This window comes from Cyprinus carpio, chromosome B4 (genome assembly GCF_018340385.1).
Source record: "Cyprinus carpio isolate SPL01 chromosome B4, ASM1834038v1, whole genome shotgun sequence".
Taxonomy (NCBI): Eukaryota; Metazoa; Chordata; class Actinopteri; order Cypriniformes; family Cyprinidae; genus Cyprinus; species Cyprinus carpio.
The window spans coordinates 27,901,007-27,916,768 of record NC_056600.1 but is presented as its reverse complement, the minus strand read 5'-3'; the positions used below and the strand labels follow the sequence as shown (position 1 = coordinate 27,916,768).

General features: G+C 37.6%; 2 protein-coding genes across 2 annotated transcripts; one reads left to right on the top strand and one right to left on the bottom strand.

Annotated features, from left to right (window-relative positions):
* Positions 1 to 11,559: 11,559 nt before the first annotated feature.
* On the top strand, positions 11,560 to 13,508 carry LOC109058769 (protein ANTAGONIST OF LIKE HETEROCHROMATIN PROTEIN 1-like). The gene is made up of 4 exons (XM_042722993.1): positions 11,560 to 12,268; positions 12,438 to 12,543; positions 12,823 to 13,179; positions 13,476 to 13,508. Exons 1-4 carry the CDS (start codon positions 11,574 to 11,576, stop codon positions 13,506 to 13,508), a joined length of 1,191 nt encoding a protein of 396 aa, XP_042578927.1. The 5' UTR covers positions 11,560 to 11,573.
* A 6-nt stretch (positions 13,509 to 13,514) lies between these two features.
* LOC122137232 (leucine-rich repeat extensin-like protein 5) lies at positions 13,515 to 15,237 on the bottom strand. Its single transcript, XM_042722992.1, has 4 exons — positions 14,871 to 15,237; positions 14,326 to 14,493; positions 13,792 to 14,103; positions 13,515 to 13,690 (listed from the first exon to the last, which is right to left on the bottom strand). The coding sequence occupies exons 1-4, from the start codon at positions 15,187 to 15,189 to the stop codon at positions 13,515 to 13,517; spliced, it is 975 nt and encodes a 324-aa protein (XP_042578926.1). The 5' UTR covers positions 15,190 to 15,237.
* Positions 15,238 to 15,762: the final 525 nt, after the last annotated feature.

Below are 15,762 nucleotides of genomic sequence, written 5' to 3'. Positions count from 1 at the left end.
AGCAAAATCAGGCAATAAGTACTGTTATAGTCAGACAAGTCACTTAATATTAACTTTTTCTTTATTGAAATCACTCATTGTTCACATATGCCAACAAACCCTTTGCTGTTACAGTTAATGATAACGTATACACTACTTTGACGTACCAGGTAACACTACGATAGCATCAGCCTCCTTTTCTGTACCTCGTAGGACAGCATCAGCCTTATCTGGCTCATTTTCTGTGTTTTATATAATATTAACGTTATTATCATCTGTTTGCTGTGTGTCACCCGAAGCAGCAGCAGCTTCAGGGGCAAGCTTACGAAAACACTGAAAGAGCGTAGTTCGTTTCATATCTCCTTTAGTGATTCACATTACTTAATTTCAAGCTTGCCACTCAACGCTGCATAACACAGACAGGGTGAATTTATGAATGAACATGGGAAAGGTCTGTCACAAAACGATGCTGTTACATATCCTCACGCATTTTAAAGTGAGTATATGGAAATCTTTGACCTTTTCTAGTGGGTATACGGGTATACTGCTAATTAAAATACAGCCCTTTAAACTACACCATCCAAAAGTGTAGCCAAGGTAATGTATGTCATACAACCCTGCTGAAAAATCCAGCATGCTGGTTGCTGGTTACTGGATCCCAGTACAGTAAGCAGGTGTGCTGGTGGACCAGTATAAGGTATGTTTTGCATGCTGGGACCAGATTGGGATGTTGGTGGACCAGTATTTGTTGTCTTTTGGGGGCTGGTATGATCCCAGCAAGACCACAACAAAACTTGTGTATTTGTTACATATCACGTTTCTTTTGAAATTGGTTAGTGTTTGTAGTTAAAGACCAAGACAATTTTTCAAATAAATTTTAATAAATTATTTAATAAAGAAAAACACATGTTGCTTGTTACACAGTAAAATGCCAAGTCTTAAACAAAGACTGCTCAGTTTTCATATGATCCTGATATATAGAGAGTAAAAGTAACATTGAAGCAGTGTTGCAGTTAGTGAAATAAAGTAAATTTATTCTACAGGTGATGACTGAGCATTAGTGATGACCCCTGCAGTTAACAAGCAGAATCACTGAGGATAAGTAGAACAGCAGGAACAGAAAAAAAAAGTGAGGAGGTGAGCAGAAACACAACTTCTTACAGCCACATAGCCTTAGATTAAATCAATATCTCACCGGAGGATGATTAAACAAAAACAGAATGACCATATTCACTTATTGCAAACCATTTTGGCTTTATTTCTTTTATATGGTACATGCACAAAGGCTGCTAAAATCGGTTTTGGTGATTGGTGTTCCCTTTAGTTGGGCACTTAGCCATTGACTTTGGTTGGATTAACTCTTGTTTCAGCAATTGTTAAAAGTGCCCGCTATCATTATTTTCAATATTTTTTCATGGTCCTCACTGCACTGAAATACCTTTTACTATGTGCACTTTTTGAAATCAGTGACTGACAGCTGGATTTGGATACATGTGACTTCCCAGATAAGTATGAAAGTCTTTTAAAAATGACAACTTTCAGTTTTGAACATTCATTATGAAGTTGTTATTAAATGCCCCACTGAAAGAACTCTTCTCAAAACCCCTGTTAACCAATGTACACAAGTTCATTTTAACTGATTTATGTACAGATTTTGTGGAACAGGAGACAATTCCTTTGATGCTTTTTTAAACATTTTACCAGTTTACCAGTGACACTGATTAATAATGTAATCATAGCTAGCAAGCAATTAAAATTTTCAGTTCTACTTTCAGCAGAGGGAGCAAAAGAAGTTACAAAATTGTCATGTAATTCAATAAATCATATTTTACCCTTATATTGTTTTTCCTTTACATCATTAATATGTTAAATAGAGAAATATACAACCAACACCAGCACTATACCAGCATAAACCAGCCTGAACCAGCACTATACCAGCATCAACCAGCACTATACCAGCATCAACCATCCTAAACCAGCACTATACCAGCATAAACCAGCCTAGACCAGCACTATACCAGCATAAACCAGCACTACACCAGCATCAATCAGCCTGGACCAGCACTATACCAGCATCAATCAGCCTGGACCAGCACTATACCAGCATAAACCAGAACTATACCTGCATAAACCAGCCTAGACCAGCACTATACCAGCATAAACCAGCACTACACCAGCATCAATCAGCCTGGACCAGCACTATACCAGCATCAATCAGCCTGGACCAGCACTATACCAGCATAAACCAGAACTATACCTGCATAAACCAGCCTAGACCAGCACTATACCAGCATCAATCAGCCTGGACCAGCACTATACCAGCATCAACCAGCACTATACCAGCATCAATCAGCCTGGACCAGCACTATACCAGCATCAATCAGCCTGGACCAGCACTATACCAGCATCAACCAGCACTATACCAGCATGAATTATACTGGAGCATATCAGCATGGATATACCAGCACTGCAACAGAGGTCATTTGGTCATTTGTTTTTTGTTTTTTGTGAATTAGTCAAGTCGTGGCTTTATTTATTTCCAAAAATTGATGTTGAAAATTGGTCTTTATTTGGTCCGACAGATTGGGTCCAAATGAAGCCCAAAAATCGATGTTTAACATTGGTCCATCTGATTTAGTCCAAATTTAGCAGAAGCACATTTATTTCGGACCACATATATAGCCATTAACATAAATGTAGCTAGTGAAGAAATAGATTAGACATCTGACATGCCTGAAGCACTGTTAAATATATTGAAATATATTTTAAAAATACATCAAACATAAAGCTTGTTGAAGATAAAAATTGTTCCTCATGATACATGTGTAAATATGTGTATGAATATTCATGCGTTTTTAATCAATATTTTTTTTTGTTTGATTTAAAATGTTTAAATGTTATTTCTACACCACGTTTACAAAGATTATATTATATATTATATTATTTTACATTATATTAACGTAAATTCTGCGTGACTTCTACGCACCTTAATGGGCGCGGGCGCTTTACTGGAGTGGAGGAAGTCACCATGGAAACGGGGCGGCAGCTCAACTGCCAAGCAACTGAACGGTGTCTAGGGTTTCCCACACATTGATTTATTTGTGGCGGGTTGCCACAATATCAAAACTGACCGCCACAAATAGATTTTCCAAAAGACTTAGACTTCATTGAATAAACATGAGCACTGCACGTTTCAAAATCAAAAAACGATGCGGGTGTTTTTATATCACTGTATTTCAGAAGGAAACCGACTGTATTTAGATAATTTTCGATGTCATTTTCATTTCATCTTGCATGTAATGCTTGTTAAAGCAGTGTTTGTGAGCTCAGCGCATGTGTATGGTGGCGGGGGAGTGCCGGCACCAATAGAGTGTAAGGCTGTGGGAAACACTGCTGTCTCACAGTTGTTTTCACTAATTTCAAGTAAGTTTCGTCCCTAAAATTACACAAATAGTACATAAAAGTTTTCCTGAAACTTTCTTTCATGTAAATGAAACTCTTTCGTTGAAAATTTACTCTATAGAAATGGTTTAGTGTCTTCAGAAAAAGTCTGTTAGCATCTCAACCGTAATGCTAACTATAAGAGGTAACCTATCTATATCTATCTATCTATCTATCTATCTATCTATCTATCTATCTATCTATCTATCTCTCCATTACAGACCGTTCTGAAAGAAGAATTTATGCAAACGCATATAAAATGCTTTAAAAACTTTAACAGAGATGTCTAGAGGGTATTTAATAGGTCTGCCTCCCATGTAAGATTTTTCTAGTTACTAGTCGTTCATTTGTCATTATCCAACTAATCGCAGGTTTACAGTATATTACATTTACATCTATAATCCATAATGAGCCTTAATATATTCTGCGCTCAAGCACATGCATTAAGTTTGCCACAAAGCACAGGCAGAAGTAGCTTAATAATTGTGAAAAAGGAGACATTTTAATTATTTATTAATAAACAAATGTTTTCTTGTCGGCTGCAAGATGAAATTCACAGTGCTGACTCTCTCCACATGGACGCGCCTTTAAAGAGAAATACAACCTTCACAGATTACATAATGCTTTCGTTCTGAATTGATTCGTTTAAAAGACATTTCAAGCTTTCTGTAGATATATTTCTCATGTATGTGCGACTCCACAATTTTAAGTTAATTAATTATCAGGAAAAAATTCAAGTGATCTAGAGGGTGCCTCACTGTCATGAATGCGCATCCCCTAATAATTTTCGCTCAAACACTTGAATATGAATATTAATTCACATTTTGCATATGCATTACAACGTAAATTATTTTTTTAATGCAATTATCCAAAATAAAACCAAACAAGATTTGTAATGAAGATAAAACAAATAAGAATAAATGCTGCACGTTCACTCAGCATCACTCACGCTGCGCAAAATCTTGCACTTGACATTTTACACACCTGCATTTAAATGCGGCTGCAATTTCATTTTTTTTACTTTAATTATATGAAAGCAAGTAAAGAAGGCTCCCTTTAAAATCACTGAAGTTGTCAATTAATGAAGCTCTTATTTACATCGTGTGTATTTCGTTGATTATAATGAGAGAACTTGAGTTTAAAAATGAGAACGTTTTATTAACCCGTCCATTCTTTAGACTTTCAATGATTTAGTTAAATCGTGCAGGTTTAATTTATTCGTTTCTTGTTTTAATTAGGCCTAAATAATGGGAGTGAAATTATACAGTGCCTCACGTTTTACTAAAATAAAGAAAATAATTTATAAAACATTTAACAATTTCTTAATCAGTGTACAGACAAATATATTTTTCCCAAGAAGTTATCTGTCAAGATAAAGGACCGGTAACGAATAACAAAAATGCATGCTGTTTTATTAAAGGAATTTTAAAATATAAATTAAAATATAGGCCTAATATATGAGAATATTGACATTTTGCATATAAATCCATGTAGCCTAGCTCACTAAAATAGACCACTTTTAATGGTCCGATGCAAAGTAAACCACAATTTCTTTTGAATAATATAACACATAATTCATATAATATAAATAATACTGCACACCTATTAAATCTGTCAAATCTAAAATATGGTTTAATACTGTGTAGCTTAGAGAAAATATAAGCACAGGCTCATAGGTTTGACATTTATCCTGCTTGAATTCATTCTAAGAAACGCACATAACTTCATAAGTGCCAAACTTTCATCTGTGAATATTAAATATTTTAACTACAGTGTTTTTCTTTCATTTTCCCTGACTGCAGCCGTCAAATGTAACACATCAGCGAGGCAAAACTGACATCTATTTGCGAAAATGTGTTTTGATGCGCTTGTTTGATAACTTGTAGTTAAAGCGCCACTCAGCGGTCAAAAGCTGCAAATGCACTTTGCAGATGCTGCGGCGGCGGTAGAACCACCGTTTTGGTTGGCCACCTACTGTACTGTTATAAGCATGAGCCCCGTCAGACTGGTCGTGGGGGAGGTGTTGCAACAATATATAGTGATATTCTCAATGTTACCCAGAAAACAGGATACAGGTTTAACTAATTCGAAATACTTCTGCTTAATGTTACACTGTCAGATATGCCAAAGAAATCTTTGAAGCATTTGGCTCCCAAACTCTGGAATAGACTTCCTGATAACATTTGGGGTTCAGACACACTCTCTCTGTTTAAATCTAAATTAAAGACACATCTCTTTAGCCAGGCATTCACAAAATGCATCTCATAATCTTGTACTGCAGTTATATCTGATCAAATGATGATGCTAACCCTGAAACAACATACAGAACTACCTAATTTTGCTATAAGTTTGATTGCATCATATAATAATTTCTGTTAATAGTGTTCGTCATCTGTTTGATTATGTCTATAATTGATTTGTCCATAAATTAACTGAACATAATCACCACTGATAAGCTACTACTAAATATATTTTGTAGAAACTTAATGTTTTGTAAATCTGTTTTGCAAAGATTTGTATCATGAAAAGCACTATACAAATGAACTTGAATTGAATTGAATTGAATTGACTTATTTTGGACTGAGTGCATTATCATCCACTGTTGCTACTTCACAGGAGAATGAGTCCACTGATGAATCTTTAGATTCCTCAGAATCATCAGACTCATCAGATTCTCAACCTACAGCAAAGAAGAAAAAGGGTAAAAAGTGAAAGAACAAGAAGAAATCCAAGACACACAAGATTGATTTCAGACAGGGTATATTTATCCAAATTAAAATGTTTAGTTCATCCAGAAATTCAAATTCTGTCAAGGCTTTATGTAATTTAAAAATACTAATTCTAACTATTATTAATAATATAATTTAGTCCCACACACAGATTAGATTATTATTGTTTTTACATCTATATAATCTATAATTTATAAGTCAATGGAGTTCAAAATTCTCATGATTAAAAAAGGACATAAAGGAAGCAGAGGTAATCCTTACATTTTAAAAGGGACCTACTATGCAAAATTCACTTTCACACGTTGTTTGGACATAAATGTGTGTTGGCAGTGTGCGTACACTGCAATGCATTTCATCTCTCGCTGTGTGTGTGTGTGTGTGTGTTATACAGTATAAACACACACACTTCATTACTTTATCACTTTCCACTAATATGCTGGTTTGTGGGGGTGTTCTGGCACACTATGATTGTGGATGCTGTACACTGGTGGTGGTTGAGGAGATTCCTCCCTTTTAATTTATCTTATGAACAAAAAAGTCTATATAGTTTAGAATATGTACTTGTAAATAATTTCATGATTTTTTTTTTCTTTTCCCAGTAAGAACCGCTAAAGACTCAATCAAACGCTACCACAAAGTTTTACAGCTAGTAAAAGGTGGTTTCAGCAAAGTTGAAGCATACAATAAAATAAAGGTTGACAGAAATGCCATTGTCATGCAAGCCCCTATTGCTGAGTTGGCTACAGCAAATCCTGAGGAGTTCAAAGCTTTGAGAGCTACTTTAAAAAAGGGAGAAAGTATCCAGAAATGTTCTGATATCTGTCTCACACGTTGTCTAGCTCAGCCTAATGTGGACATGATAAAGCATTTGAAAGAGAGCATTGCCCTTCTTGATATATTTTTAAAAAGTGACATTATAGTTGACTACTTCATTAGGCTCAACATGTTTGTTAAAGAATCAAGTTTCTAACGTCAATTTTGGTTATAGTGTTTGGAAAACTGTTGTAGTATTCACGGTTAAAAAAATATGTTTGCATTGTTAGTTTTTTTTTTAAGTTAATGCTGTGTTTGATGTAGACTAAATACTGGTTCACTTAAACATCTTGATGTGAGTTTTTGCGCGTCATTGAGAGAACACATGAAATGTATAGAGTCATCTGATAGATATTTCAAGTTGAACATTATACTAAGTGGTGTGTAAATGTGCTTTGATTTGTCTACAAAATAGTCTAAAATTTGTCTAGCATAGTCTATGTAAGCCGAACACTTCCTCTCAAGGAGTCCAGAAGGATGCATACAGCTACTGTTAGGCAGAGAAAGTCTTCATATACATTCATGTGCAACACTTTTTTCAGAAGATGCAAATTCACCAGGTAGCTTCCCAGATAAAGACACAAGAAGAGTTGAAATCTCCCCAACATTTCTATGTGACAGTCTACATTCAGGTGGTCCTTTTCTTAAGAAGCACAGTAGTCTTTTTACAACTCCAAGATATACTAGATGCATATAGTCAAGAGCTTTCTCTGTAGTTCGCTGTGTTCATCTAAAAAGTCTTCAAGAAAATCATCAACAGTTAGGCTTATGTTCATCACAAACAATGGCAACTATAAATGGTTCAAAGTCACTAAAAATGACAGATGATTGGCCATAACTTTCGTCAATATGTCGCTTTTGAATAAATGTCAGTATTTGACATCAATATAACGTTGGCTTGATGTTGGATTTTGGTTAGTTAATGCCACAACCGCAAGCCAACAAAAGATCCAACATCTACTATTTCCATTATGATGTTTAGGAGATTTTGGGTTTTGGTCAACATACTTTTTAATGTCAGTATTTGACATCAATATGACATTGGCTTGACGTTGGATTTTGGTTACTTTACAACACAACATAAAAACAACTAAATATCAACGTCAGCTTACATCAGTATTGGATGTCAAATTAATGTCCTTGACTTGACTTTAAATTTTGGTCACCCGACGTCACAACCGAAATTTAACCAAATATCAACGTCTTATGATGTTGTGTGATGACTGACCACAGCTGTTGTCAATATGACAGTGGGTTGAGGCATTGGCTTGATGTTGGATTTTAGTTAGTTAATGCCACAACCTAAAACCAACAAAAGATCAACGTCTGTTGATGTTGGAATTTAACATTGTTTGGGCGTTACCATTATGATTTTTAGGAGACACTGGGTTTTGGTCACCATACCACATGACTAAATGTCAGTATTTGACATCATTATAACGTTGGCTTGATGTTGGATTTTGGTTAGTTATTGCCACAACCTCAAACCAACAAAAGACCATGTCTGTTGATATTGGAATTTGACGTTGTTTGGACGTTACCATTATGACGTTTAGGAGACGTTGGGTTTTGGTCCGCATACCTCAAGACTTAATGTCAGTGTTTGACATCAATATTGACGTTGGATTTTGATTACTTTGCAACACAACATGAAAACAACTAAATATCAATGTCAGCTCATGTCGGAATTGAATGTCAAATTAACGTTATCATTAGATGTTGACTTGACATTGAATTTTGGTCACCCAACTTCACAACCGAAATTTAACCAAATATCGTTTTATGACCTTGTGTGCCTGCTGGGCAAAGTCACAAACATTTTAGGTTTTGGCTGTCTGAACTTACTGGAATGATTTTTCTTTTTTTTTTTTACTGAAATAAAACAAATATTAAAAATAACAAAATAAGCATATTTTACATCAAAATATGGTATATTTTATAATGTATAAATTTATAGTTTTAATTTTATCAATGATAATGATATGACAATTATAAAAATAAAATAAAATAAAATACTGAGATCACACCTGAGACCTTTGTGCCCAAATTTGTCCATGAAGGACCAATTAAGTTCTGCAATGCAAAAGATGCTTGAGGGTTAATCAAGTTCAGTTACTTTCGCCCACCCTCTTAAAATCCATTTTGTATTTGTTTTTATCGACCCCCAGGTCTGCTAGGTAACTTCTTGGAAGTATTAGGCCCTGTCCCAAATGGAACACTTCATGTGCACTTGCAGTCTTACGGACTTACAGTGGCCGCTGCATGCTCATGTCCATTAAGTCAACGAGACCAAAGGGTGTCCCATTTGTCATTTTAGCATTCAAAAGGGTGCTCACGAGCTCCCCTTTGCGGCTGTTATGTGCCCTCGATCCGCACTTCTGCCGAGCTCCACAGCAGACCTCTACCCGACAGTCAAAGCAGCATTACATCACAAAAGTACGGACACATAGGAAGACCGCGAGGGTTTAGGGTGCCATTTGGGACAGGGCCTTAGATGTGTTGCACTCAACCTTCCCTGAGGATGGTACTCCCCTCGTAATGTTTGGAGATTTCAACATCCAGCTAGATAAACCTCAGGCTGCACACTTCCACACTCTGCTTGCCTCTTTTGATCTCAAGAGAGTGTTAACTATGGCTACACATAAATCAGGCAACCAACTAAATCTTATTTACACACGATACTGCTCCACTGATCATGTACTGGTTACTCCTCCGCACACCTCGGGTCACTTCCTCCTCACTCTTAACCTTAACATGGTTCCTGACACAACACATACCCCTTCACATGTCATCTTTCGACGTAACCTACGCTCACACTCACCCTCTCAGCTATCTGCTATGGTTTCATCTTCACTTCCACCCCCTAAACAGTTCTCATCTCTTGATGCTTACAGTGCTACTGACACTCTCTACTCCACTCTGATGTCTTGTTTAGACACTGTCTGCCCCTTGTTTTCCAGACCAGCCCGTACCACACCTTCTGCCCTTTGGCTATCTGACATTCTCTGTGAGCATCATTCTAAGCTCAGGGCTGCAGAAAGAATGTTCAATTTATTTATAAAGCACTTTAAAACAAACCTTAGTATACTAAAGTGCTGTACACAGTTACACTGATCCAATTACACAATAAACAAGTCATTAGAAAACCACAGTCACAAAACATTAAAAGCATGAGAAAAAAGATAAGTTATTAAAAGACTTTTGAACTCAGACAGTGAAAAAGCTATACTGATAGATAATGGCAAATTGTTCCATAGCTTGGGCCCAGCAACAGCAAAGGCTCTGTCACCCCTACATTTCAATCTCGTTCTGGGAACCAAAAGCTGATGCTTAGTCTGTGATCTGAGTGATCTAACTGGATTGTGTACTACAATCAACTCAGAGAGATATGGAGGAGCAAGGTTGTTCAGAGCTTTGTACACGAATAGCAGAATTTTGAATTGAATGCGATAATTAATCAGTAACCAGTGCAATGAACGCAGGATAGGCGTAATGTGATTCCTTCTGCGACTGCCTGTGAGCAAACGAGCAGCCGCATTTTGGACAAGTTGCAGACGATGAATGGATGAGGCAGGCAGCCCATAATATAGCGATTTGCAATAGTCAAGTCACGAAGAAATGAAAGCATGAATAACAATCTCAAAACTCTTCCTGCTTAGGAAGGGCTTAACTTTTGCTAATCTTCGCAGATGGTAAAAGTTATTTTACCAGGGCCCGTATTTACAAAACATCTTAAGGCTAAAAGTAGCTCCTAACTTGCTGATTTAGGAGAAAATCTTAATAGTAATGGGCGTGTCAGTCCTAAATTTAGGACTCCTAAATTTTTGTTCTAAGAGTATTTCACAAAGCTTTTTAGTGCTTAAATTAGCTCCTAAATCAGTGAAACGTTAGGAGTAGTGAAGAGTCACTAAGACCAAATCTGAAATATCCTAAAATGGCTGTTGCCAGCAATCTACCTCGAAATATAAACATTTTAGAAACATTTTTTCTAATTGGTTTGGTTTGGAGGTTATCCCATCTCCAAATGTTTGATTATATCCTTAATATATAGCTGTTTTCACGTCCAGTTTGTTTTTCTTTTATGTTTGTATGTCTTTCTTTATGCTTTGATTATTCTGCTAATTAAAAGGCTGTTTATATGCATATTACCAAAATTGTATTAGTCGCAAAAACAAAAAAAAAATTCCACATGACGTGGCGAAATCACTCAGTCCGTGACAGACAACTCGTAACGGCTGGTCTATGTGGTAAAATATACATTGGGCAGGACATCCATATGCACACCTAACATTAATCGACCTCAAATATTGCTTATCATCTGAGATATGTATGTAGTACATTGCAGCTCAATCTGATGTTAGCCTAGAAAAAAGTGTGCATGTTTGTGCGGAGTGTGGAAGCTGAACAGTAGCGCACTTAGGCTGCATTTACACTGCAGGTCTTGATGCCCAAATCCGATTTTATGACTATATCCGATTTTTTTGACGACCCGCTTACATCATCTTTTAAAAGTGACCCGTATCCGATTTTTGCATTTACACTATACACTGCTGAAACTACCAAACGTAGACGTTCTGACCCGGAAAAGGAAGTAAAACAACACGAAATACAATGGATGCCCATGCAAATAAAATTATACAGTGTTTTGCTTTCCACACTATTTTGAAAAGTCAGCAAAAAAATCAGCAAAACATTGGTCTCGTACGGCGGAGAAAAAAGAGGAGAGCCCTTGTTGCAGCCTGGGCGAATTTAGCGATGATCGCTGCAACATCGGTTCAAAGGGAGGTTTGGATGCGGCAAAGGACTCAAGACTGGTGGGATCGCGTTGTTGGAACCTGGGGTCAAGAACTGTGGGTCAGCAACTTTCGTATGCGACGAGAAACTTTTGAAATGTTGTGTGTGCGGTTGTCACCAATGCTCTCTTACGAGGATACGACATTTCACCAGGCAATCTCAGTGCAGAAGCGCGTTGGAGTTGGACTATGGTGGCTCGCGACAGGAGCTGGTTATCGAACACTGGCACATCTGTTTGGCATAAGTGACGCATCAGTATGCCTAATAGTCCGGGAGTTTTGCCATGCCGTACGAAATGAGATGATGCGCGAGTACATCAAGCTGCCAGAAGGTGAGGAGCTCCAAACCGTACTTCTAGGATTTAAAAATCGATGGGGTTTCCCTCAGTGTGCCGGGGCTATAGACGGGAGTCATATCCCAGTCATCGCTTCACCTGAGAACCATGCAGATTATTTTAATCGCAAGGGATGGCATTCTGTGATCTTGCAAGCAGTTGTGGACCACAAATACTGGTGAGGACATACATAATTTATATTGATTTGTCTCCCTGGTTGTTGCTATGCCTTTTCCCATGTTATTGTGTTATTACGTGTTGTCTTTCATTTGTTTCTGTCACTGTCTTTACTCAGATATCATGTCTTTCTCTTTATTAATGTACAATTAATACCTCCACCCCAATAGTTTCACAAACATCAACATCGGATGGCCAGGAAGTGTTCACGACTCCAGGGTTCTTCGTAATTCTGTTATCTACGAGAAGGCAGAAAGAGGAGTCCTCTTTCCAAACGTGAGTTATTTTTTTCTTGTAAACTCAAATTCAGCCTTCAATGTGTGCAAAGCATACATAGTATAGAAAGGTATGTACATAAACTATACTGAACTATCCCAGCTTTATCTACTCACATATTTATTAATCATGCTAAAAGTTATTGTCATGAAGTATGGATCAATGATATTGACGTGCAATTATATAACTTAAAACATTTACCTTGATTTGCATTGTAATGTCATTATCACAGTATTTCTCTTCAGCAAGAGTTGTAATTTGTTATTTTCATGACCAAAGACCACTGAGGAGATCCAGGGCACACAAGTGCCCATCATGCTGTTGGGGGATCCAGCCTACCCACTTCGGTCCTGGCTAATGAAGGGGTACCCGGAAACTGGGAATCTGACCGACCACCAGCGTCATTTTAACAAGAGACTAAGCAGGGCTAGAATGACGGTGGAGTGTGCATTTGTAAGATTAAAAGGTCGGTGGAGGTGCCTGTCAAAACGTCTTGATGTGAACATATCACTGGTCCCCACAGTTATCTCCACATGCTGCACTCTGCATAACATCTGTGAAAAACACAATGAGGCCTACAGTGAAGATCCTAGTGCAGCTGGACCTCCTGATGTACCACCAGGTGATGTTGACCCGGTTGGGCATTGCAGACATCCAGCCACTAAGAATCAGGGAGGCACTGACCCAATATTTTGCTCAAGAATAAATGTAAACAATGTAATAAAAGATAAGACAACATTCCTAATGCTGAACTTGTATTTATTTTTACTGTTATTCAAACAATTAACGTTTTCCAGTCTGTGTATATATCAAACATTTTATACACATTACAATAAGAAAAAAATGCTCTTCCAAAAAAAAATAAAATAAATAACTATAGTTTAGTCTGAACTTGACATTCTGTAAACTAGAAAACATGTCATCCTGACTAGTCAAAAACTAGAAAAAACTACAAGATGACTTGAAAATTACTAGTCATCCTCGGAAGGCAGGGGTGATGAAAATTGTAACTCGGGTATGTTTGAATTTGAATTGGGGGAACTGACTGGCTTAGAGCAGATGCGGCCCTGTTGAGAGGGTGGAGGTTGAAGGGTGGTGAAGGTTTTTGGAGGTGGGGTATCAGGAGGTAGGAGGGGTGTATGATTATCTGAAAAGAATGGAGGGTGGGAATAGTGAAAGGGACCAGCAGAGACATAATCCTGGTAAAAGGGGGGACAGGGGTGGCCATCATTTTGGGGAAAACTGGGCGTGTGTGATCCTGAGTAAAGGGACCAGGGTGGGAAAAATCTTGACTAAACCTAGGTGGGTGAACCTGATCTGGGTAATAGCTTGACCCTGTGGCATGGCCTGGGTGAGGTGGTGGCTGGTACGATGGTCTTCCTGCAAGAAACTGTGTAAACAGTGTCATCATCTTTAATTCGTGGGCGTGCTGGGCTGCTTGCAATTTAAGCTGTAGCTCAGTATCATCTGCCTGAGACAGGGCTTCTTTGATGGTCTTTGAAAAAACATCCATTGTGGATTCAAGCTTATTTTTTCGCTTTCTACGTGTGGTAGGTGCACCTGTAAAAAGACAAATGTTTTAGATAATGAGCTATTTGTTTGTTGACTACTTTATCAATTACTGCACTATGAGTGTTGACCAATAACATTATAGCTGTATTGCTGTAATATTTATTTTTGTACAAAAAAATATGTACTTAACACCGTGAATGAAAATGAAATTACCTATTTGTAAAAAACAAAAATTAAAATTACGGTTATACAAATGACTATTAATCCTACCTGGTGTACTACGGTCCGGTTGATTTGAGCAAGGTGTTGGTGTTGAGGCCCTTGTAGGTACTTCTGTGGTGCTCACACTGGATGAGGCTCTCTCATTGAATGATGTGGTATCACTGAATGAACCACTGGTCTCACTCGAGGTGGTCTGTGGCGTGTCAGGGGGCTCATCTGTTTGACAAATGTTGACTTGTAAGTTTACAAAAAGTGGCTGATATGAACTAAAGATATCAGATATTACTCTTAAGAAGTATGACTAACTGTGATCACGTGTTTGTCTAGAGTCTATGATAACAAAAAAAAAATAAATGTAATATAAACAACTGAAGTAATAGCCTATTGCATATTATATAATATTGAAGCATTCATCATATTAGAAAGTCATGTTAGCTATCATACTTTGTAATGAATAATGGTAGCTGTAATACTGTAATTGCTAACATATTTTTCTAATCTGTCGATTGCTGAAACAACTTTAAAATGCTAGACTATCTAAAAAAAAAAAAAAAAAAAAATAAAAAAAAAAAAAAACTTTAGTTTGCCCTTACCTGGAACGTTAATGTTCTCACACTCCGGCTCTTCACAGTCCACTGATGAAGCGACATCATCTTCTCCGAAGCTATCTAGTAATTCGGGGTGGTCGGCAGCTTGGCCTGTCACACCCAAAATGCCTTCCATTTGGTCGAAGAATGGGAATGTTGCACGGCTATTTCCACTCTTATTGTTGTGGTCTTTTATCGCTTTGTATTTGTTTTTTAAGCTTTTTATCTTACGTTGGCACTGTAGCCACGAGCGCTTAAAACCGTGCCTCCCCATATCTCGTGAAATGTCTTCAAACACGGATTTATTTCTGTAACAACCCTGCATTTTTGCCTGCACTGTCTCTTCGCCCCAAAGACTTAAGAGACACGAAACCTCCGCATTGCTCCACTGTGTGTAGCCTTCGTCCTCCATCGCGCCTATAAGAAGTCATGTGATCTCAGTTGGTGGTGTCCACCTGAGTTGACGTCACTGACGTACGACTCGCATTTACTGGGGAATATCCGATTTGTCTGCTTACATGGCACACGCAAATGCACGTATCCGATTCATATCCGATTTATTACCACATATGAATGAGGCCTGAATCCGATCTGAGAAAATCGGAATCCATGCGGTTTTTTTCCTGCTTACACGTTCACCGGTCATATCCGATCTGTGCCACATGAGAGGAAAAAATCGGAATTGGGTCACTTGAACCATGCAGTGTAAATGGGGCCTTAGGCTACTGCAGGACAGGTGGAGGCACCGCTGCGATCATTTGCTCTTAAAATACTTCGTCATTTTTAGTCATACAGATAAGAGTAATGCATCTTTACGTATCTGTAAAGACTATGTTTATTCGTGTGCACTCAGAATAGCAACGAAATGCTGCGCTTTTGTAAAATAATTAAAGCAAAC